This window comes from Ctenopharyngodon idella, chromosome 7, assembly GCF_019924925.1.
Source record: "Ctenopharyngodon idella isolate HZGC_01 chromosome 7, HZGC01, whole genome shotgun sequence".
In the NCBI taxonomy this organism is placed as follows: Eukaryota; Metazoa; Chordata; class Actinopteri; order Cypriniformes; family Xenocyprididae; genus Ctenopharyngodon; species Ctenopharyngodon idella.
In genome coordinates, this window is record NC_067226.1 from 45,198,051 (window position 1) to 45,223,134 (window position 25,084).

Below are 25,084 nucleotides of genomic sequence, written 5' to 3' on the forward strand. Positions count from 1 at the left end.
TTTGGTTCAGATGGTGTCAAGCATGTGTGACGGCAACCAGGTGAGGAGTACAAAGACAAGTGTGTCTTGCCTACAGTCAAGCACAGTCAAGTGGTGGGAGTGTCATGGTCTGGGGCTGCATGAGTGCTGCCGGAACTGGGGAGCTACAGTTCATTAAGGGAACCATGAATGCCAACATGTACTGTGACATACTGAAGCAGAGCATAATCCCCTCCCTTCGGAGACTGGGCCGCAGGGCAGTATTCCAACATGATAACGACCCCAAACACACATCCAAGATGACCACTGCCTTGCTAAAGAAGCTGAGGGTAAAGATGATGGACTGGCCAAGCATGTCTCCAGACCCAAACTCTATTGAGCATCTGTGGGGCATCCTCAAACGGAAGGTGGAGGAGCGCAAGGTCTCTAACATCCACCAGCTCCGTGATGGCGTCATGGAGGAGTGGAAGAGGACTGAAATACTGACAAAATACTGACACTTTGGGCCCACTCTGGACGTTTTCACTTAGGGGTGTACTCACTTTTGTGGCCAGTGGTTTAGGCATTAATGGCTGTGTGTTGAGTTATTTTGAGGGGACAGCAAATTTACACTGTTATACAAGCTGTACACTCACTACTTTACATTGTAGCAAAGTGTCATTTCTTCAGTGTTGTCACATGAAAAGATATAATAAAATATTTACAAAAAAGTGAGGTGTGCACTCACTTCTGTGAGATACTGTATATATATATATATATATATATATAGGCCTATATAATTAAATTCATTTCAAGTGTGAGCCACTGCATATAAAAATATAAATATATGTATTTTATGAAAAGGTACTTGTGTAATATTTAAACGTGTTTTAACATAACTTTAATAATCATGTCAAATAGTAAATGGATCTTTATTTAAAGATGGAGTTATAAAAATGAGTGCATACATATACACTGTAATTCAGTGAAAATGAAGAAGAGGCAAATGTTACTCGTGTATTTAATCATCTTATAATAAATATATCAGAAGACGGTCATACATGAAGAGATTTTAAAAATACAGAACACGACAATACATTCTCAATTAAACCTTACTTAATACTGTAATCAGTAACCTTAATTTATTGATAAAGACATTTCTGTAAAAATATGCTAGAGAAAAAAAATCAGGATGAGTATAATTTAGGAAATTATTAATGGGTGAGAGAGACACGCTAATCATCATAAATACAGTTTGCAGAGACTTGAAACTGTTGCAGAACAAACGCATAACTCACGTTTGCTCAGTCTGTATGGTACAATGTTACATCAAGAGCTGCTGGGAACATTTGGACATTTAGAGATGACACAAACTAAATGTTGACCAAAGCTGCAGATATATATTATTGCAGCATGAGAAATCAAATGAGGTAAAAGGGAAATGATATCTGGTATAAGACCGTCCCTTCTTCATACCCTTTCACTTAAGAGAAATTCAGTGCATACTATGTTCATTTAACCTCACGCACATCTTGTTGATTCCATCCCAACATAAAATCAGTCAGGAAATTAGTGTATTGACGGTTTAACGGTTCAGGTATCCAGAAAGTACAAACAGTACTGTAGTTATTAGACAAACGCATTACATTTTTTTTAAGACTGATTTGTTTCACTGAAAGGCAATTTGAATGGCATAAAATCCCACTAAGCTGCCTCAATTAAATAGACATACTCCATTTAAAACCATTAACAGTGGTTTGGCTTGACTAGGTCCAGGATACTAACTGTAACAGTTACAAATCTCCTACATTTCCAGGCTCAGAATGTAATACTTCCCTCTGTCAGGTGGCTAAAATGAAAATTAGAAACAAAAACACAATATTACACAATATATTAAGTTCAAAATCAATCATTTGGCCATTTCAAAAAATCACATCCAAATGTAAAGAAAGAAAAATTGTGTTTGAAATGCTAAAATAGGTCTTAAAGGGATAGTTCACCCCAAAATGAAAGTTCTCTCATCATTTACTCACCCTCATGGATATGACTTTCCTTCTTCAGATGAACACAAAAGAAGATTTTTAGGAAAATAATCTATCTCTGTCAGTCCATATAGTGAAAGTGAATGGGTGTCGCTTGGTTGATGCTAGAGTTGTCAAAAGTACCGACTTCGGTACCAATCGGTACTGAAATTTTAAAATTGTGATGCTTTGAGCACTGTTGAGCGGATTCGTAAACACTGCTGATTGGCCATTGTGTTTATGGCTCATCGGATATGTCTGTGATTGGCTACAATGATCAACGCATGGCAGCGCTTGAAAGCACACGGAAGTGTTTGAATTTGAAAGCGGGAGCGTTTGAAAGCAGGCATCTATCAGGGGACTGGTCCACGATAGATACTTGCTTTCAAACGCTCCCGTGTGTATCTCTGTAAGCGCTTGGTGAAAAGCGTCATTGATGACTATTTACAATGTTTTTACAGTGTTGATCATTGAAACCAATCACAGACATATCCGATGAGACGTGAAAACAATGGCCAATCAGAGGCTTTTACAAAACCGAAGTCGGTACTTTTGACAACTCTAATTGACGCTAGAAAAACTACATTGTGACAGTAATTCATACGACCTCATTGGATGGATCTATGTCTTCTGAAGGGAAACGATTGGTGTGTGGAAGAAAAATACTAATATTTTTTAACTAGAAATCATTGCTTCCGGTCTACCGTTATATGAGCATTCATGAGAGGGACGCTGTGACACTTGATGGTTGTAAATGCATTGTGAGGTTTGCGCGAGACGTAAAACAGAAGCACGGAGAACCGCCACTTGTTGTGCGAGCTTCACAATGCACTTACGACTATCGGAAGACATTGATTGGGGTCGTGTGGATTACCGTCACGATCACTGGGTGTGGTTTTTCATGGACCAATCAAGTGACACCTAATGGCATTATATGGACTCTTAGAGATGGATTATATTCCTAAAAATCTTTGTTTGTGTTTATCTGAATTAAAAAACATCAGGGATGGCATGAGGTTGAGTAAATGTTGAGAGAATGGGTGAACTGTTTCTTTAATTGTTTAGTATGTGTGACATCAGGCTATTCGTTTAATTTATTTTACTTCAAGTAACCTGTTATATTAAGGCAAAACCTTTCTAAATTCAATCTACAGTCTTGATCTGTAATACTAATGTGGCATCATCTGTATTTATCAGTTTTTAGGTCTACAACAAGAGCTAAGCACTATCATCTACAGTCGGCAGCAGTACGCACGGCACTGTTAAGAGATCGTCCATTTAGATCCCAACTGCAGTCTCAGCTGGCATAAGAAATAAGAGTTAGAAAAAAAACCGTAAACCCACAAAGCACACCCTCGAAAGGTTTCATAACACATTTGAATATTAAATTAGCTGTAAGACCAAAGAAGTCGAAGTTGGCACTTTCCATTTTAGCTCAGCAACTTCAGAGGGAGTGAAAATGTCTCTTCCAGTGTATCACACATTAATCATTGCCGTTTTGCGGAAAATATTGAGAAATTTCAAATCCTCTGACTGAAGACGTTGATGTGGAAAATATTGCTTGACGCTAATGATGATAGATAATTAGTGATGATAGAATTTTCATCCCATGAAAGTCCTGTCCAAACAATGGAAGGCCAGTCCTGACAGCCACTGGCTGCCCGTCGTATGACGAAATGAGCGTTTGCCGTACATGCATAAAGGAAGAGAAGAAAGCAAGGAGAAGTTTAGAGGACCAGTATAATTCCTGAGTTGAATCAAGCAGGGGTGGAGATCTCTATTCAAGCTTCTGCTGGAGTTTCTTCTGAAAGCAGACGGGCAGGATGGAGACAACAGCTAAAACCCCCAAGACGATAAGAGAGTTCCAGGACACGGCCTCGCCAGCCGTGGTCAGCTTGTACAGTGTCGTACCTGCGTTTATCGCCACAAAGGATGGAGGAGCCACTCCTGTAGATCAGATAACAGCTATTAGATGATTCACTTGTCAAGTGATCAAATATAAAAGATTGCAATCTTGATTCAAACACCCACACAAACTTATTACTAAATGATAACTGATAACAATTCTCATGTGTCTATAAAACCTTTGGCAAAATCACGGAACATTAAAATTTGTGTTCGCGCTGCCGCTGATCTAGAGATGTATAGGTATGAAACAGCTTCACAAACAGTCTTTACAACATCACAGTTTTGCTTTTTCTGTGTTACAAATATTCATATCACAGAAGTACTGGGATAAAAGTTTATAGTTCGGATATAAACACTGATGTCTACGGTAGTGATCAAAACAGAGCAAATCACCTTTTGAAAGCTACTTGATGCTTCAAATAAAGATTGTTTAGATTACATCGTTACACCAGTAGGTGGTGACAAGTGACTTAAAAATGTTTGTCATCGAATCATTCAAGAGATTCGTTAAAAAGCGCTGATTCATCCAGTAATGAAACTAGTTAAGTGTTCATGAGTGAGTCATTGAATTCATTCATTCAAAACATTTTTTAAAATAATTCATTCAGATGAATTAAACATTTTAAATAGACTGCAGCACTTAACATTTTCTCAGAACCTCTAGTAAATTTCGTTATTGTTGTCTGTTCAGAATCGTGGGAGAATCGTGATTCTCAATTTAACCAGAATCGTGCAGCTCTACTCTCTGGTGGTCTTCAGTTATTTTAGATGGAAAAACTGCAAGTTTTGAATTTGTAATTTTTTTTTTTTTTTTTTTGTACTTTATTGGAATAGTACAAAAAATAGTGATCTTCGCAATCAAAAAATGATTAGCATAGTAAATTAACTGGAATATGGTGTACAATCTAAAATGTCTAAATATGTATACAGATGCAAAACATAATAAAAGTAAGTAATTATGTCTAAAAATATTCGTATATTTTCTTCCCAAGTTGCTTAAAAGAAAATAATTAAAAAAATTAAACCCTAATGGAGGAATACCAGAGGGTTTTTATTTTATATTGGAGTTTTTTTTGGCTTTTAAGTCCATATTTGTCAGTTTTAAGAGCATCCAAGTTGACAAAATGTACTTTTAGCAGATCTGGGGTGTGTTCACACTTTGTAGTTTGGTTCTCTTGGTTCTTTTGGTCTGGACCAAAAATTAAAATGGTTAACACTTTATTTGTACATTTTAGACATTCTACTGACTACCAGTAACTTTTCAACTAGATGTCAACTTATTCTAGTAACCCAAACCCTAACACCCTAACCTAACAGTATACTATTACTTTAATGAGAGTTAGTTGACATGTAGTTGCAAAGTTACTTAAAGTTAGTAGAATGTCTAAAGTGGACTATTAAAACAAAGTGTAATCAAAAAATTATACATTTAGTCCTGGTTCGCTTAGTGTTCACACTGTCATTTTTAAAGATAACCTAAAGATAAAAAACAAAAAATGTCTTTTATGACATACATTTTGCGACAGATCATTCCAAACATCCTAAACAATGCTGTGTGCTGGGCTAAATGCGCTTGTATGATGATATTTTTTAGCAGCTGAGAACTTGAAGAGCTTAGAAAATGTGTAAAGGAGTCAAAACAGTGGCAGGAATTCCTCTGTTGCACACGAACGAAGATCTGCTGCAAGGAGACGGCATTTCCGACACCTATACTGAACTGTAATGGGCAACATCGCAACTATGATGAGATAAAACAGCTATGCTCGAGCATTCTGTCTTTTTAGGGTCATATCTTGTGACATAACATCCTGTTTTTGGTTTGTTTTGGTATCTTTGGTCCGTATTGTGTCCATACTTCATATGCCAAACCGCACCAGAGTTCGCTTGAAAGCGGACCGAGAGCCCGTTGTTTGGTGCGCACCAGGGCACTAACACTAACAGAGCAATCGCACCAGAGGTCATTTTAAACTAACCAAACCTGCCAAATGTTAACACACACTTACAGTCAACATGATGGCATTCAACAGCCATTTTACCTCAGTAATGTAATTTATTTCCATGTTTATTTGGGGGGACGTGATATTATCTGTTGGCAATTAATTGGATCATGGGAAGAAAATTGTTTGTATATTGTGGACATTCCTGAAACACCATCAGTTGAACCTCAACAGCATATTCCAATGCTCTTGACTTTAGAAAATAAACAGGGTCAATTTTGATTGCATATTGACTCTGCATTCTTTCTCCTCCAACAAAATGTGCCAAAAATTGATGGCTATACAATTTTTTTTTTTTTTTTTTTTGCCCAATAAAATGCACTTTAAATGAGAAAATGGCATTTGACAAACTATTTCATGCGTCTTAAATGCAATCTTACCAAGAAAAGTGCCCAGGAAGAAGACACCCAGAGGTACATTAATGACCGGTGAGGTGATGTTGATGAACCAGTTTGGAAGGAAGGGAGTTATTCTCAAAAAAATGATGTAATTAATGAGGTGCTCTCTGTGCTTGTCCACCTACAATGACATTAAACATCGGCTCAGCATTACAGCCAGTCAATTTACATGCAAAAATGAAAGCTTATGATATGAAAATGTCACCTGTTGTGACCATTTCTGAGCTCTCTCTGTGAGGTACTTGTAGACCATCGGCCTCCCGACTAAATAAGACAGCATATAGCAAAAAGATGCTCCAAGGCCTGAACACTGTAAAGCATAAAACACAACAACATATTGACATAACAGTTACTTTTCATCATAGAAGACAAAGTTTGGCAGACAGACTATTTTGAAAGGAATTTGCATACAAACAAGGAACTTACCAGACAGACGAGGAAAAGAGCAAGTGGAAAAGGGTAGAGATAACCAGACAGTATACTGAGGAATATGGAGCCTGGGATGGCAAACGTCTGAAGGCTGAGTTAGGCTTAGTTAAGGCCTTAACTAAACAGTGATTAAATACAGAGCAAGCTGGGACAAATCTGTTACATACTGTAACTGATATTGAACTATCTAACAAACATGAATAACAAATACTCCAAGCAATAATTCTGCCAGCAGGGGTCTAAGTTAACCTGTAGTTAAAATATGTTGTGTAATATTCTGGCGATTATCACAGAAAATAATTTTGACTCGTCCATCGGTTTGCAAATAATGCACTTACAACTGAAGTCTAAAGGCCCCGATATACTCACGAAGAAGTTCTTTTTTGTTCTTTGCTTAGGGGTAAAAAGAAGTTAGAAATATGTGACCAGCGGTTTACTGTTAGGGAACATCCCAACACTGCCCACACTGCTGAGAGCGACGTTTAGATAAATATGTAAATATGTGCTGCGTGTCACGTTTTTACAGTCCTAAACATGAAAAACACTGTCTCTTTCAATTAGAATTTCAACTTAATTTTTCTACTATAAAGTGGCTCCCCATTGTGTTCATGTTTTTACTCGCGGACATCCGACCTCGAGGGACTGAACAGAAGAAATGAACTGGAAAAGACACCCATGTCAAAAAAGCGCCACACCCACCTATTACATAATCGACACGAGCCCATAGTAGTTCGAAGGCGTTTACCAGCCAGAGCGAACTTTTCTGGAAAGTTCGCTTTAGCAAACTGTTTCAAACTCCAGAAACAAACACCAAACAAACTTCGTTTTGGCCTGATATTGTTTGAAATGACGTCACATCAGTTCATTTTTCGATTTTGCTTGAAGTATACCAGGGCCTTAAGGGGAAAGACATTTTGGAGAGTTAAAAATTGTAATAATAAGGTTCCATTTATTAACATGAAGTAAGAATGAAAAATACATCTAAAGAATTTATTAATCTTAGTTAATATTAATTCACAATTTACAATTATAAATCACATTTACAATTATACTATCACACTTATCACATTACTGCACTACTAATACATTATTAAAATCAAAAGCTGTGTCTTTTTATATTATTTAATGGACCAGAACTAATGTGTTGTAACGAACAGTTGTATTTTTATTAAGTAACGTTAATAAAGATGAATAAATATTCTAACAAATTGGATAACACTTTATTTTACAGTGTCCTTGTTACACGTTACATGTAGTTACTATAGCAATAACTGTGAATTATGCATAATTACATGCAATTAACTCTAAACCAAACCTAATCTTATAGTGTAGTTAATTAATATTACTTAAATGTAAGATTACACTGAAACAAGGACACCTTAAAATAAAGTGTAACCCAAATTGATTGCTCATTGTTAGTTAATGCATTAACTAATAAACCTTATTGTGAAGTATTACCAGAAATGTGTTATTTGAAGTGTCCTGTTAAAGGGGTGGTTGATTATGATTTTACTTTTTTAACTTTAGTTAGTGTGTAATGTTGCTGTTTGAGTATAAACAACATCTGCAAAGTTACGACGCTCAAAGTTCAATGCAAAGGGAGATATTTTCTTTTAAAGAATTCTCTGTTTAAGGACTACAACAACCGGCTGGTAGGGACTACAACGAGCTTCTTCCTCAGTGACATCACTAACCCTAAAATGTACATAAACCCCGCCCCCGGGGACCTGCAACAAAGGGGGTGAGGCCATGTTGGGCTGCTTTAGAGAAGAGGTAGAGTTGTTGTAGTAGAGTGTTGTTATCATGCCGTCATTTTACGCCGGACAGCTTCACAAACGAGGGTCTATTCAATGCCGGATTTGCACAAAAGTTTAACATGAGTTAAATCAACTCCGGTTTAAACAATGTAAGGCTGAACACCATTACTGACAATCCTCATTTTGGCTGCGTGAGATTCTCCAGCTTTGTTGATGTTGAGCAACCGAAATGTGAGCTGTTAAAGCTCCGCCCTCTTCTGGAAAAGGGGGCCGGGAGCAGCAGCTCATTTGCATTTAAAGGGACACACACAAAAATGGTGTGTTTTTGCTCACACCTAAATGGGGGCAAATTTGCTATAATAAACTATAAAGATATAAATGATCTGTGGCGTATTTTGAGCTGAAACTTCACAGACACTTTCTGGGGATACCACAGACTTATATTACATCTTGTAAAAATGGCATTATAGGTCCCCTTTAAAGGTTAGACTAACTGTTCTAAGTTGTAAGCAATTTTAATCACCATTCAGTCAGATTCATAAATATTCACAATAATCCAGATTACTCATGGCACAAAGGATACAAGATATATGTAGCAAAGTATGCTAAAAGCACTTGGGTGTAATATGTGTCCTTGTATTTAGACAGCACTGTGCCCAATGCCTTGGCATCCTCCATGTCCTTAGGAATTTTGATTTTTTCCCTCTCGTCTCTGCAAGACATTAAGAAAAGCATCAAACCATAAAGCACCCATAAAAAACTCATTCAATGCAGAAAACTACAATCAGAAGGGGAGGCAGACTTACTCGCTCAGCTCTGGGAAATTTCTGAACACTAGATACATGACGCAAGCAGAACAGGCAAAGATAGCGACGAGGAGGAGGATTGACATGCGTGCAGAGGCTCCTCCTGGTGACTGGGCTCCTTAGAGAATAATTCAAAACACATCATGAATAACCTCTCAAATCATCTGTGCAATGTGTTGCATACATTTGCATCACTTGTTCACAATCCTCAGGGAGATACAGGCCCTGTGAGAGCTGTCCTATGTGGTGAGCTAGAGAACGCCAAAAATATGATAGTATGATTAGTATGATAACGTGACATCATCTTAAAGGAGTAGTGTGTATATTATTGACACCAAACTGGTTTAAAAAAATAACTTTCTGAGGAAGATCTAGGTGGTTTACAGGCTTAATCATTGCCCAAGTCATTGACCTATATAATATATATTAAACATAAATAAAAATAATTTAAAATAAATTATTATCAGGCTGAAGATGTTTTTTCAAATTTAAATATTATGCTTTTTATTAAATCCATCTCTTTTGTTGTTGTTGTTGTTGTATGTGTGTTTAAAATAACCTGTTATACTATCAAGTCATAAATCCAGTATGTTTTATTTGTTGATGTTTCTACTAGTCAGTATTAAAAGTTATCACATCAGATACTCCGTTCACTCCAAATCAATATGAATCAGAAATGCTTGAAAGATACGATTCTTAGTTCAGTGAGAACAACTCAGACTAGGGGTGTAACGGTACACTTATTCGTACCGAAAATTTTCGCATTTTACGTGTCTTTCGGTTCGGTACACGTGTACCGGCGAATACAGACTTGTATAGACAATTACCCACTTTTAACCACCAATAATCGCAATAAGCTCTGTGTTTTGTTACTTTCGATAAGAAACAAAGTGTCATCTATCAAATTCTGTCCATTTTATCATGAAATTCAAACAAATTACGTTTTGTCGCTCTTTGATGTGGCGTGACAGATCACGGTAGGCGCCTCATTTCATGCGGCAGCGCGGAGCACGACAGAACGTGACCATCTCTTCCTCTTTAATACTACTAGTTAATTACAGAATAAACTTAAATGAACATCTGAAGGTATGTTGAAAGATATAGTACAACTTACCGAAACATATCTAGTGTAATCGCTCAATCAGTGTTTCAACCGCGGAAAGACGTCAATAAAAGATTTTGTAAACAATATATCACGTAGCATTTACCTCAGAAATGTCATTTAGTGTCCACAGCTTGTTAGTTTGCTAGAGAAATTAACTCTTTCGCTACATATATGCACTGTATATTAGCCTATATATTCATTATATTTTACTTAACCTGTCTTGATTATTTTATGTATGTTTAATGTGTTTAAATAAATCTGTAATGAATGTATTTTAACATCGAATTGGAGTAGAAATAGATTTAGAACTTAATGCATAAACTGCCTTATATGCAATTTACATGTTTGCATACAATTTTTATGTGAGTGTTGATTATTATGTCTAAAAATCAATAGCAACTGAATTTAATAGTTTGGGCTCTGTTGTTAATTGTAACCTTTAATATTATAGTAATATGCAAGAAAGTGTTCCCTATATATAGTTGACAGCATTAGCAGAGATAGATTTTTTTATCCTTAAGAAAATTTTAATTATAATTGAATTTATTTAAAGACAGAGACACAATTTGTTCAGTAAACCATAATCCGAATCCATACCGAAACATGGCTTCAATACCGAGGTACGTACCGAACCATCATTTTTGTGTACCGTTACACCCAGCTCGATTCCTAAACAAAAAAATTCACATGCAGCACCTTTAATTCGCCTTGTGACATCATGAATCACAAATGTTTCGGCCAGTTTAACATCTTTTGAATCAATAACAAAATTAAAGAAGTATTTTATAATATACAAACCTAGGATTCAGTTAAGCATGTTTTGGATATATTTAATATGAATATACCTGTGAATTGTGTGGACTGTTGAAATAGACAATTTTACTTTTATTTTATCATTTATTTAGATTATTTTGGAAGGGAAACCTATATTAACAGACAACTGGGGTGTATGAAAAAATGTGTGTATTTGATGTGCTTTATTTTCAGAACAGCATTTTGGAATGTATTAAACAATTCAATTATTTATTCCATATACATAAAAAGAAGTGGCTCTTTGCAAAAAAAAAAAAACAAAAAAAAAAAACTTATAAGTGATTATAAATTATACATAAACCTTTTGGAAAAGCGAACTGACAAACATGTAATGTACTTTTTTTTCTCTAATAGCTAATGTTGGTAATAATGTGACTATGTAATACCTCTTGTTCTTGTGGCGTTAAATAGAAAGAAAAAAAAGTTCTGATCAGTGAAGAGCCTGAACTCTGACCTGAGTAATGCGAAAGCAAACACATCATCAGAGTATTACACAATACATTTGGTCAGCTAAACAGTTACATTTATAGTTCATTTCAGATGAACGTTTGCTGTACATGGTCTTATTTCTTCCCTTGTAAGACACTCTTTAAGATAAGAAATAACACACAATCGATTAATAATCTACAAAACCTTCGATCGCTGATCTGTAGAGTTTATTAATTCTATATTAGTCCTAGATATTAGAGTTCCAGCTGTCATATTTTCTAGTCGTGTTCAACAACAGTTTCTCAGCATATATATGAATTAATCCGACTCTGAATAATCGTGGAAAATGTACATAATAACTGTGTGAGATTGATATCAGGACATCCAGTCTGAATGATTACCTTTGTGGACTGGAGTTTCGTTGGAGGGCCTCGGTTCCTGCTCAACCAGAGGACTGCTCTCTGTCTCACGGTTTCCGCCTCTCTTCTTGGCCATGATGATCTGTTTCAACAAAAGAAAATAACGAAGGCAGATCTCAGATGTTAACTGAGATCATATGTCAATGTAAAAGCTAAACGAGAGGTTTTAGCCGGCAACCTCCTCCTACTTTCTCAGGATACCGGTGACCTGTGACTGAGTGGTCCTCTTCTTCGGTGCTGTTCAGTTCAGATGACAACTTCATTGTTAGACCGCTACTGCCATCTTGTGTCAACACTCCACAGAAAATACCATGGTATTCTGAAGCACCTTGAAGTGACATGTAAATACACGGATAATAACCTTTACAAAAAAGGGCTACAGCGACAATATCATGGTAACAACTTAAAGTCCCCCTGTTTAAAAAACTTTTTAAACTTTTAATTATTTTAAACTATTATTTTGCATTTTAGACTCATTTTAAGCACTAAGTAAGTTGCAGGTGTATTATTATTATTTTATTTTATTTTTTATTTATTCATATCTGAGTGTACCTTCACCACGTGATATAGTTAAGACGTGTGGAATTTGCTGAGTTATGACTGAGGACGTTTAAAATTGTCCAAAACAATCCTGCACCCTGTTGAAGCCCTGTTATAAAACACATAACTGTATTACTTTAATTAAAACATGCATAGTTAGTTAGTATGTTACTACCTTGAAAGTTGAAACCGATAACAATGTTTCTTTTGATAATTGATGATAGTGGCGCTCTGCTCTGGTCCAGGTTACGTTCTTCATTAAGTAGCGCGTGCGCGATCAGGTGTGTAGCAGTGTAGCTGCACAGCCCCCTCTGTTGGTGAATATAATCACTACACGATTGCTCCGATAACCAACAGGCTGATGTATGCTGGTTTTTGCAATGTATTTGTGGGTTCTTTTGAACGAGCTGTAAAACGGGGACATTTCCGGGGACAGCTCCAGTCAGGGATGGAGCACCAAAAACCGGGACTGTCCCAGGAAAACAGGGACGTCTGGTCACCCTACTCTAAATGTCTGTGGTGGCTATATATCATACTCGGTTACGAACGTAATCTTGGTTCTCTGAGATACGGGAACGAGTACTGCAGATGGGGAAAAACTCCTTTTCTCCGATTCACTGAAGCCTTTTTCAATAATGCAGTGTAACTGCACGGCCATTGGTTCGGGCAGTGTAACTTTTTGAACAAATGACGGCCTATGGCCTATGGCTATGCAGCGCGCCAGAGCCCGCTGAAATGGGCGGAGCGTCTGGCTATATAAGCGAGCATTTCGCCATAGGAAACCAGGTCAATCGACTGAAGTGATGACACTGAGTTGTGCAGCTCCATGGCACGGCAATAAACGCAGTTCGATACATCACTCATGCTGCGGATGGGGAACGAATACAATCACGCCGTGCCATGGGAGGGAACGACTGAACCTATCTCAGGCGCTAAGGGGCCTGGGGGATAAGTAGGGAGGCAAAGCCATCGCACCCTCACAGTTACACATAACTACAGCACGGTTGACGGGCTAAGAAGAGCCCGTCCAGTCATGCCGAGAGGACCCGGGCGTGTAACGCCGGAACGTCCAAGTTGTAAAACCTGACAAACGTGGACGGCCACTAGACCATGCCCACGAAGAGGCCATTCCTCTAGTGGAGTGGGCTCGTACTCCTATGGGGCATTTTAGGCCTATAGAAGAGTAACAAAGAGCGATAGCGTCGACAATCCAACGCAAGAGTCTCTGCTTCATGACCGGAAGCCCCTTGGTGCGGCCACCAAAGCATACAAAGAGCTAGTCCGACTGCCAGAAAGGCGCGGAACACTCTACGTACATCCTCAATGCCCTAACGGGGCAGAGTAAACCCAACTCATGCTGAGGCAGCGCTGTGTGAGTGATAATCTGAGTCGAGAGCATTTTAGGTACGTAGCCATGCCTGGGTTTCAGGACAACCTTCGAGTTATTAAGCCCAAATTTGAGGCACGCAGGGCTCACGGAGGGGGCCTGCAGATCGCCTACACGCTTTACCGATGCTAGAGCCAGTAGCAGAGCGGTCTTAAGCGAGAGGGGCCGAAGGTCAGCTGACTGCACCGGTTCAAAGGGCGGACCTTTGAGCGTTCTGAGGACCATGGAGAGGTCCCATGCGGGGACGGTACAAGGGCGAGAATAGGAAGCTGGGCTAGTTGTGAGCCAGCGCATCCTTGTCCCTTGAAAAGAAGATTGGGTAGTGAGAGTTGTCTTCTGAGGTAAAGAGGTTGACCTCTGCCTTCCTGAAGATCTCCCAAATTTTGATAACCGTCTGGGGGTGGAGCATCCACTCGTCTGAGGGGACATTGCTCCGAGACAGCATGTCTGCTCCCTGGTTCAATTTGCCCGGAACATGCGATGCCCTTAGCGACCGCAGGTTGGGCAGTACCCACACCAAGAGCCACTTTGTCAATGCGTAGAGGCGTTCGGACGAAAGCCCGCCTTGGTGATTTATGTAGGACACCACTGTCATGCTGTCCGACCGGACTAAGACACGGTGTCCCTTCAGGAAAGCCTGGAGGGCCAGACAAACTGCTAGCATCTCTAAGCAGTTGATGTGTAGCCGGCTCTCCTCGCTCGACCAAGAACCGAAGGCTGGTCTGCCCTCGCACAGAGTGCCCCAACCCGTGTTGGACGCGTCCATCGAGACCACCATCCTTCTGGATACCGCCCTTAGGGGGACCCCACGGCTGAACCACTGAGGGTTTTTCCAGGGGTTCAGGGCTGTTAAACAGGCCTGATTCACCCTGATATAGAAGCGGCCGTGCCGCCAAGCATGAGGAGCATTCGTAGGAGGCCAAGCTGTAGAACTGCTCAAAGGTCCTGTAGAACTGTAGAACAGAAACCACGAGCTGCTGAATGGCCAGAGTGCGCTCTGGCGAGACTGTCGCCCTCATTTGGGCAAAAACGGCCCCCAGGAACAAAATACGTTGGCTGGGGAGCAGTGAGCTCTTGGCAAAATTGACCATGAGCCCTAGGCACTCCAAGTGGCTGAGGAGCACAGATCTGTGGTATGCTAGCTCGTCCTGAGACTGGGCCAATATGAGCCAGTCGTCGAGGTAATTCAGAACGCAGATTCCCATCTGCCTCAGAGGGGAAAGAGCCGTGTCCATACACTTTGTAAAAGTGCGCGGAGCTAGGTACAACCCGAAGGGAAGGACCATATATTGGTATGCCACTCCCTCGAATGCGAATCTCAAGAATCGTCTGTGATGGGGGGGCTATCTGGATGTGAAAGTATGCATCTTTCAGATCCAGCGAGAAGAACCAGTCCCTGGGGCAAATCTGCGCAAGGATCTGTCTCAACGTTAACATTCTGAACTTTCATCTCATGAGGGAGCGGTTCAGAAGTCTGAGGTCGAGGATGAGCCTGAGACCTGCCACCTCTCTTGGGGACGAGGAAATACCGGCTGTAAAAACCCGACTTTCTCTTGGATGGAGGGACCACTTCTATGGCTCCCTTTTCCATCAGAGCCATCACTTCGGTACGTAGGACGTGCGTGTCATCTGTTTTCACCAAAGTGGGGGTCTGGGCGAACTGCAGTAAGTAGCCATGATTTATTATCCCCAAAACCCAGCTTGACACTCCAGGGATGGCCTGCCAGGCCTCGGCCTGTGTGGCAAGGGGTTGGATTAGGGCAGATGACAGGCCGCTGAATTGGGGCCTGTGAACCGTGGTGGGTGGAAGAGGAAATTTGCTCTTTTTGAAAATGTTTGTTTTTTATTTTACTCGCCATGAGAACGGCGGTTGGTGTGGGCGCAACAGACACGGGCAAAGCACGCATAACAAACATCTTTTCTCCAACACCCGGAAGTGAACGGGGTGGCGGGAGACTTAAACGAGGCAGCTTTGGGGTTGGTCCGGCCGCAGCGAGACATTGCCCTGTCCTCTTCCTTCCTGACGGATCAGGAAGACTTGGAGGCGTCGGGTCCAGCGTAATCCTAGGCCGGAGTCCCTGACGTCTCGGGAAGGGCTCACGGAAAAGATTGGCGTCCATCCCAGCTCTGGCATCGATGGGCTCCAAAGACGGCAGGGGGGCGGGGTCTTCTGGGTCTACACATAGTGGTGTATTAGAGGTAAAAAAATTATATAAATACTGATCGGTTTCTCGCACAAACCGATCGTTTCGTGTCTTAGGACATCAATGTGTCGTCACGAGCCGCAGGGTCTAATTTGGATTTGTCTGTGCATGTTTTTTGTACTCTTATAGATCGAGTTCCCATTAACATGCATTATATGACTGACAGACCGCAACAGTTGGAGTTAAAAATTATCACTTGTGCTCTACTGAAGAAACAAAGTCACCTTTATCTTGGATGCCCTGGGGGTAAGCAGATAAACATCAAATTTTCATTTTTGTGTGAACTATCCCTTTAATCACATGCGGCACCTCTCAGCCTATCGTGTCGCCGTTCAAAACTCCTCACTGCGTACCGCCAATGCGTACCGCCAGTTAGCATTAGCCGTTACGCTTTTTTGGCTAAAGGTTGCAGGCTTGCCTTCCAGTGGCTTTGGCCCTCCCTATCTCTACAGCTCCCGACAAATTTCCAATGCAAATCAGTGGTGAGAAATGGAACTGCAGTGCGCTGTCATAGAGAGCCATTGGGGCAGATTTCTGGCATATTTTTCACGTTAGGTAAACACACCTTACGTAACCTCGCTCCAGACAAGACAATATCAGTCCGCTTCAGATATGTGTCTGCATCAGGTCAGTAACTAGTTGGCATGTCTGTTCTTCCTATGTGGAGTAGCGTATCAAATTAATGAGAGTATAAACCCTTTAATTTAAACGTGCTCATGTGAATAGCTTTTATATACAGTAGTTCTGTTGTGTTTGTTTTATGTTTGTTTGAGAATAGACATTACTTTTTTCCTCACTGGAATTCCTACATAAATTGCAATATTCTAAAACAACATTCGGCAATAAATATTACATTAAGCAATGTCTTGTGTACTGAAGTCTGTCAGTCATCATTAGAGCGCCACCCTCAGGCTGAATAACGCAAGGACATTAGCCAAAAGTGTGTCTGATGTGTTCAGCAATTAGAATAGCTAATAAATCTTACAAAAATCTAATGGCCGCTGTATTTTATTTATATGACAATGTGTAGTAAATTACCTATAAAAATCATTTAGTTTAGACTGGAGTGAGGTGAAACCAGAACAAATCAAGTTGTTAGCTAGTTGCATTCAATTGTATATGGTAGAAAATTACACTTAGTTAAAATAAACTTTTTAATGCTACTTTTTAATATTGATTATTAATTATTATTAATATACCAAAATAATTCAGTCTGGCAAAGAAGCATCTTCTCATACAAAGCTATGAAATCACAGATTTTTTTGCAAAGAGGGCAAGAAAGGATTACAGTGAGAGTGGCAGGTAATTTATTGTCAGTATTGGGCTCGCAGATCACGTGGGTAGTGTAGTTTTTACTGTTTGTGTGGATGTCCATGTCTGTCAGCCACCACCGAAGACCATTTTTGTCCCAGGAAAAACCCTGTTGTAAAATCAGATTTATGACTGGATCGCTCATGACATCATAAAGAAATGAAGCCACAGCGCCACCATATTGGTATTCCCCAGTTTTCCCTCACATTTTATTGAACTAACAGGAAATCATCTGATTTCACTGAGAAAATCACCTAACAAGTCAGCATTTTTATATCTTGCTGGAATGTACCCATTCCAAACGTCCTAAACATTTAAATGGTTATTTGTTTAATGTCTTAAAATAAGATTTATATATGTTACATCTTTATTACAGTAGTGAATATCAGTTGAAGGACAAGGCACCTCAATATTTGTATTACGAATGTCGATGCTTTGTAAGACATGCACATAAAATTTAATTTGCCATGTAGAGTTATTCACTGTCGTTATGCAATTATGTTTTATTATGTAATATTGTTTTAATTTGTACTGTAACTATAAATGCATACTGTTATTATAGGAAAAACCCATAGAATTTGAGCTGACCTGTAGATTTTTAACAGTATCTGAGAATCATGTCTGTTTTCACAATGAATTGTGTGTTTGTTGATTGTATGTATTGTTAATTTGTACTGTATGAGAGCCTTTTAACCTAAGAAAAAATTCTGTCATTGGTGATAGACAATAAAGTTAATCTAAACCTTTAAACCTCTAATGTTACAGATAATACCATATACCATGTTTTTTTTATTTATTTCCCAGAACGTTAGGAAAATTAACAATGGTTTTACTAAACCAAAAGAAAAAAAAAAAACATGACTATAGTTAAACCATTGTAAAAACACATATTAACCATGGTATTTATAGTAAAACTGGTTATACAAATGGTAATTAAATACATGGTTACTACACTTTTACCATTATAAAACCATAGTTCATTTTCGTAAGGGTTATTATTGTTCCTTTAAGCTTTTTTAAACGTCCAGTAGCCTATATTAAGACGATTCTTAAAACGAAATTGTTATTGTGTACACACAACTACAGTCACCATGGAAACATTTACTGTATTGTGTTAAGTAGTTTGGAGCTCTTTTAGTGAAAGACAAACGACAAAAACTACAACTCCCTACACGTCCTACTTGTGGAACGGAAATTCGCTGTGGAGAAATTGGCGCTGATCTATCCGGCCCATCTCGACTGCTCTTCCTTTCGCGCCGGTAGCAGAAGAATCGAGCGTCCATGTGCGCAGCGCCCGGGACTTCATAGATCACTGAGCCTTCCGAATCCGAGCCAGACCGCGACCTTATAATGGATCTCAACTCTTTGATCGAGGCCCTTCGGGGCACCATGGACGCAAATTTGCGTGAGGCCGCAGAGAGACAACTGAACGAGGTAACGTTAAAGTGATCGAATGATGATGATGATGGTGGTGCGCCTCGGGCCTTGCGCAGCAGGAATGCTGAAGCCTTTATTTAATTTTATTAAAATGTATTTTTGAAACCATTTATGTTGATTATAGCCCTTCAGTAATATGTAACATGAGTTGATAATGTATTAAAGTGTCGAAATCATATATTTTTAACGTTCTGTATCACGCGCTAGCAGCTCGTGTCCGTGTACTACGTCACCGCGATAATGGCTCGCGCAAATGTGATTGTGTTAAACAGACGATACGGCGCTTAAATGTAACATGACTTTGGATAGTTGATTGGAATATATAAGGCTGTGGTCGTCTTTGTGTTTTGAGGTCAAGTACTGAAGTGTGTGAGCGTTTTGAAACTGTTTATTTGGTATGCGCGAATGTGCTAGCGCGCGAGATGCTAGGCGCTAGTCTCTCACGTGTCAACATGAGGCAGGAGTCTTGTTGTCATTTCGCGCTCTTCATAAAGCCTTTCACCAACTTAACTATCAGATTTTCTGTGGTCATACTTAAACCAGCACGCGGACAGGTTTCGATTTTTCTTAATGTGTAAAATCGCTATTCTAGCACTGTTTGGGCCCGTTACTTTAGCGAGCTGCGTCAGTATTTTAAAAGTACTGTGGTACAGTGATGTGTCAGCATGATAATTTTATAAATATGTAACGCTACAATATGTTAACATAGGTTAATGCTTTAGCTAACATAAGCCATATTTTTATTACGGCTTTTGTTAGGTAAAAATAGATCAGTTAATAAAAAATAGTTGTTCATTTATGTTAGTTCACAGAGGATTTACTAATGTTGATTAGAACAATGTATTAGTAAATGTTTAAAGTAAGTTTAACTAAAAATAATAGATGTAGAAACAATAATTATACGTTCATGTTAACTAATATAGTTAACTACTAAATAAAACCTTTATTGGAGAGTTACTGATTAAAAATACTGAATATAATGGATATACATGGTATTCCAGGGTATTTACCATGGTACGTTAAATTATAGTTTATTTTTAGGATAGTTATATTGACAATCATAATAGATGGTGGTTTCGTTTCTGGTTGCAACCTGAAGCCTTTTTGCATATGTAATTGTCACTTTAACTTATCTTATTGTTTTTTTACATAGCAATACCTTGGTTTGGGGGACATATCAATGGTAATACCATATGTTTTGTGCCATGGTACAACTATTTTTCTTCGTACGTCATGGTATTATTATATGATGTGTGTGACGTAAGGGTAGTTTTACTTTTAATAACTAGATGTATTGTAATGGCAATAAAAGATGTCATTGGGGCAATTGTCACGTACTATAAAGATTTGTCTCATTCACCAGTATTGAGTGTCATGATGTTTTTAATAACCGAGGCAGTGCTTTTGATTTCTGGAGTGTGTATTGGTTTGTCACCACTCACCAGACATTTTTGGTAGATGGCTAGTCGGTCGATTAAATCTGTTTTTTGCTTGCTTTGCTTCATATGTCAGGATTAATCAGCTATTAGGTTGTTAGTCAACTTTTATTGTGTGGTATCCAGGTGCTTGGGTTTGTTTATTAGGATTGCGAGACCTGTGAGTCTCATTTAGCAGTAATCTGTATACAGTAGTTGTGTTACTTGAGCAACATGAGTAAGACAATACCTGAGCCATAGACCTGCCTGCAAGCCCTTTGTTTTTGCCCAGTTTTCAACAGTTTTGTGAAGTTTAATGTGGGTTTTGAAGAAGTCTCAACCAGGAGGCCTCAGGAAACTTCCAAGGGGGCCGCAGGATGACTTAAAAGTATTTCAAATAATAAATTAAAATAATATATATAATAATATATTAAAATAATCTAACTCTAATATAAATTAAACTGCTAACTTAACAGTGGCACTTTATTTTACAGTCCTATTCTGCATGTACTTATAATAGTAATTACCACTGTAAAAAAAGAATTGTTGGTTTAACTTTAAAAAAGTAAGTTATCTGGTTGCCTTAAAATTGAGTTCATTAAAATTAAAAATTTGAGTTAATACAATGAAGGCGAATGGTTTAATCAACAGAAACTCAAAATAGTTATCTGAACCACATTAATTATTGAAGTTGATTTGACAAAAGAAAAAATGTTGTTACAACAAATCATGAAATAATTTTACAGTGTAGGTACTAACCCTGAACCCACCCCCAAACCTAACCCAACAACCCATAGATGCCTTTTATTACCTAATACACTAAGTATAGACGTACTGTAAAATAGATCAACCATTATTTTTATTGAAGAACATAGTTATGGAATACACTACAGCATTATTTGATATTTTGTGTATACATGGAGCATGTGATTTGATTTAATTAGTCAACTATTAAGTTAGTTCATAGTTAAACTATTTTAAAGCTGCAGTCTGTAACTTTTGATGCTCTAGTGGTTAATAAACAGAACTGCATGCGTCTTGCGGGAGAACATTGTAGCTGGACATACTGTTTGTCTATGCTGAGTCATGAAGATACTGGGTTAATCTGCAGCGGTGCCGGCCCAACCAGTCGAAAATAGTCCGAATATGAACACTTATTATAGGTGTACCGTAGTGATTCAGGATAAGACAAAAACACGGTTTGGAAAATGGATTCATGATGTACTCGCTCGTTATAAAAATGTTGTAAATTTTGAACACAAAAAAAGTTACGGACTGCAGCATTGTGTCCTTGTTAGTGTAATTATACACAAATTGTGAGTAATATTAATTAACTACATGAACTTTAGCATTTGATTTAGGGTTAGTTGTAGAGATCGGCCGATATATCGGTTTCCAGATATTTTACGGCTTCGGTTTTGTAATATCAGATTCACAGATAAATGGCGCCATCTTGTGGCTGTTTTGAGAAGTGCACGCTCGAAACAGTCTCAAAATTCTTAAAACAGCCACAAGATGGTGCCATTTATAGGTGAATCAGATATTACGTAACCAATGCCTGATTATGAGGAAAAAATGCTTAAATATCGGGTAAATAAAGATCGCCATTAAAGAAGGAGATGAGGCAACAACGGTGTTCAAACGTACAATAACTAGCATACCTTAATTAATAAACTTTATTTAACTTAACAGTCATTAATGCACAAATAATGTTACGTAAATGCTTCTGTAGTTTAAACTTGGCGCTAAAAAATAGATACGAACTGTCACGTAATCCGTCAAGTCATGTCCCAATAAAGATGTAACTTTACATGAACTAAAGAAAACGGACATGAGTGACTGCATGTTGGAAATAAAAGCTCTGAATTTAATTCTCTCTCTGTTGTCTGTGCTCATCATTAGTCTTGTGAAGTTATTCATTACCTGTTTGTTTACCTTATCAATGATTTTTTTTTTATTTTTATAAAAGACACTTTAGTGACGGTGCACTTTAATTTTTTTTGCACTTTCAGACTATTTATTGATGTAGAACTGTGTTTTGTATGTAAAGAGGGAGTGAAATTGCAAAAATTACAGTATGTAAAAAGTGTTAAATAAAACGGTTTGTTCAGTTCAGTGCTGTTATAATTGTCAAAAACAAGTAAATATCGGTTCTATATATCAGTTATCGGGCACATAAACATGCAAATGATTGGTATTAGTTATAAAAAAAAAATCAGTATCGTCAATCTTTAGTTAGTTGCATGTGTTTATGCATAATTTAGTAACTACATGTAACGTGTAACAAGGACACTGTGAAAAAAAATTGTTACCATTTTAGTTTTATCTGTATCTCATTTTTTTTTTTCCCTTGTATGCTTCTGCCAGACTGTAACGTCATTCTTTTGTTTTTATTCAGCTCTGTCTTTATTTTGGCATTAATCCGCTTGCCCACCCACATTGCTCTGATTCATTCATACATTTATCATAATTCTTTCTCGATGGCAAAACGTTTTCTTAGGGCTTTACATGAGTTATTTTTGCAAAGTACATCATTTAAATACAGTAATAAATTTAATAAAGTTATCAAGGTCGTTTGGGGATTATCGCAAATTAGTTGTCATGCAATTTGGGGGCCTATGAGTCAAAAAGGCTTAGAAGCGCTGAAGTTGAGGATTGATGCCTGCTGCCGTCTCCTGTGACACAGTCCCAGTCTGAGCTGGCCTGGCTCCAGCAGCCCATGTGGACGACAGGCTTGGATTCCTGTGTGCTGACGCTTTGCTGGTCGGGTGAGAATGCTGTCATGGCGTTTCAGGCTGCGTCCTTTTATTCAGAGCTTGTTACGGTGGAATCATCACAGAACAGGACATGTTAAAGGGATAGTTCACCCAAAAATGAAAAATATCCCATGATTTACTCACCTTCAAGCCATCCTAGGTGTACTATCTTCTTTCAGATGAACACAATCAGAGATAAGATGAGATTTTGAAGCCCCAAAATGCATCCATCCATCCATCTTTTTTTTTTTTTTTTTTTTTTTGAAATAACAATATCCATATTATCTAAATTATCTAAATAATTTATCTATTATCTAAATCTTCCGACATTTCTCTTTTCTCTAATTGGTGACCGGTGTTTTGTTTGTGTTTGTTTTCCGCATTCGTCATTACGTCATGCGTCAGGTCAGAGATTACGCTTCTGCCGCAAATCGATTTTCGGTCGTCTGCCGGGAGCTAGTTATTATAGTTAATAAAGGTTAAAAATTTGGATTTTTTTTTTTTTTTACAAAAACCCATCGCTTCACTTCAGAAGACCTTTATTAACCCCCTGGAGTAGTATGGATTATTTTTATGACGGATGGATGCAGTTTTTGGGCTTCAAAATCTCACCCCCCCAGTCACTACCTTTTATAAAGCTTGGAAGAGCAAGGATATTTTTTAAATATATCTCCGATTGTGTTCATCTGAATGAAGATAGTCATATACACCTAGGATGGCTTGAGGGTGAGTAAATCATGGGATAATTTTCATTTTTTGGGTGATCTAATCCTTTAATCTCGGGGAACTCTGTTTTTGAAAGAACATATTCAAAGGAGGGAAAACACATTGAGATGACTACAATTTTTGATGCGTCACCATTTATGGTCAAGTTAGCTAGATGCTAGTCGTTCTTTCCACAGAAATCTCAGCTGACTAGTGTGTTTTGTTTGTTTATGGTGTTCAGTATCAGAGGCCAGAAGTAGATGTGTTTGTTTGGAAATGAACTTGCAAGGAGTTCTCTGAAATGCTGTTTGCTCATCAATGCAGCAATACAGGTCTGCTTGTAAACGGTCTACACTGGCAGTTAATATAAAGTTTGTTTCATGACGCACACTGAAAAAGTAACTGCAACGTTGCTCTTTGTACTGACAGCATTTCTGTGGTGTAACCAAACTGCAGCTGTATTTGGAAAAAAAAGTGATTTCTCCATTTCCATACTGAATATTTCCTTTAATAACAGCCATAAATTAATTTGGGAAGTAACGCATAAGTTAATTGTCGTTCAGCCTTAATCACTTTTACACCTAAATAATTATTAATCTACACCAGGGTTGTCATAAACAAACTATTAAGAACATTTGTTAATTGAAATAATATTGACATAAAATATGAATATTAGTTTTTAAAATTTAAACTACAAATTAGGAATGTTGCCTTGGCAATAAACTGAAATAAGTTTAAGTTTGAAGCACTAAAGTTATTAATTGGAAATAAACTAAAACTAACTGAACTAAAACTGAAATAAAAATAAACATAAATGTCATTTACAAAAAAAAATAGTGAAATGACAAAAGCACATGACAAAATTACTAAAAAATAAACTTAACAAACTAAAAATAAACGATCATTCAAAAATATTAATAAAACTGTAATAACTCGGATCTACACAGAACTGTAGTTTAAATCAACATTCAGTCACGTGTTATGGCAAGTGAAATTGTGCATTTATTCCATTTTTGATTGATTGTTTTTCTCTCCACAGGGCCACAGCCAGGTGAACTTTGTGTCTACACTACTGCGGGTGACCATGTCGGATCAGTTGGACTTGCCTATAAGGCAAGCAGGTACGGTTTCGACTCTTTAAGACCTACATCCTCGCCCCCTCCTCGGCAGAATTCAGTGTTACTCCGAATGCTACTGTCATACTATTCAAGATGTTCAGGCGTTGAACTGCACATTCACACCTCCTTCTCGCTGTCACTTCGTGAGCGTCCCTCTTCCGCCTTTAGTAT

At 38.2% G+C, this 25,084-nt stretch overlaps 2 protein-coding genes across 5 annotated transcripts in view; one reads left to right on the forward strand and one right to left on the reverse strand.

Annotated features, from left to right (window-relative positions):
• Positions 1-962: 962 nt before the first annotated feature.
• On the reverse strand, positions 963-16,267 carry tmem41b (transmembrane protein 41B). 3 transcript variants are annotated; one of them, XM_051901617.1, is made up of 8 exons: positions 12,229-12,373; positions 12,023-12,122; positions 9,275-9,392; positions 9,052-9,180; positions 6,709-6,802; positions 6,488-6,592; positions 6,265-6,403; positions 963-3,926 (listed from the first exon to the last, which is right to left on the reverse strand). In XM_051901617.1, exons 1-8 carry the CDS (start codon positions 12,301-12,303, stop codon positions 3,757-3,759), a joined length of 930 nt encoding a protein of 309 aa, XP_051757577.1. In that variant the 5' UTR covers positions 12,304-12,373; the 3' UTR covers positions 963-3,756. The 3 variants fall into 3 exon arrangements, 2 of the variants coding, with proteins under 2 accessions (XP_051757577.1, XP_051757578.1); XM_051901618.1 differs by having other exon boundaries at positions 12,219-12,353; XR_007931075.1 differs by lacking the exons at positions 963-3,926; positions 6,265-6,403; positions 6,488-6,592; positions 6,709-6,802 and adding an exon at positions 12,756-16,267 and having other exon boundaries at positions 9,167-9,180; positions 12,229-12,368.
• Positions 16,268-18,653: 2,386 nt separating this feature from the next.
• The window catches only part of ipo7 (importin 7), a 29,038-nt gene continuing 22,607 nt past the window's right edge, over positions 18,654-25,084 (forward strand). For both annotated transcript variants that reach the window (XM_051901613.1, XM_051901615.1), the window contains exons 1-2: positions 18,654-18,916; positions 24,835-24,916. In XM_051901613.1, the coding sequence (XP_051757573.1) occupies positions 18,833-18,916; positions 24,835-24,916 (166 nt within the window). In that variant the 5' untranslated portion in view covers positions 18,654-18,832. The remainder of the gene's footprint in view (positions 18,917-24,834; positions 24,917-25,084) is intronic.

What these genes read in the sequence shown, in the direction of transcription:
- tmem41b (XM_051901617.1), bottom strand. Translation starts at nt 12,303, where the DNA reads ATGAAGTTGTCATCTGAACTGAACAGCACCGAAGAAGAGGACCACTCA. An exon ending in CTCTTTTCCTCGTCTGTCTG is followed by an intron (nt 6,593 to 6,708) that starts GTAAGTTCCTTG and finishes TATGCTTTACAG; the next exon opens with TGTTCAGGCCTTGGAGCATC. An exon ending in CTCAGAAATGGTCACAACAG is followed by an intron (nt 6,404 to 6,487) that starts GTGACATTTTCA and finishes ATGTCATTGTAG; the next exon opens with GTGGACAAGCACAGAGAGCA.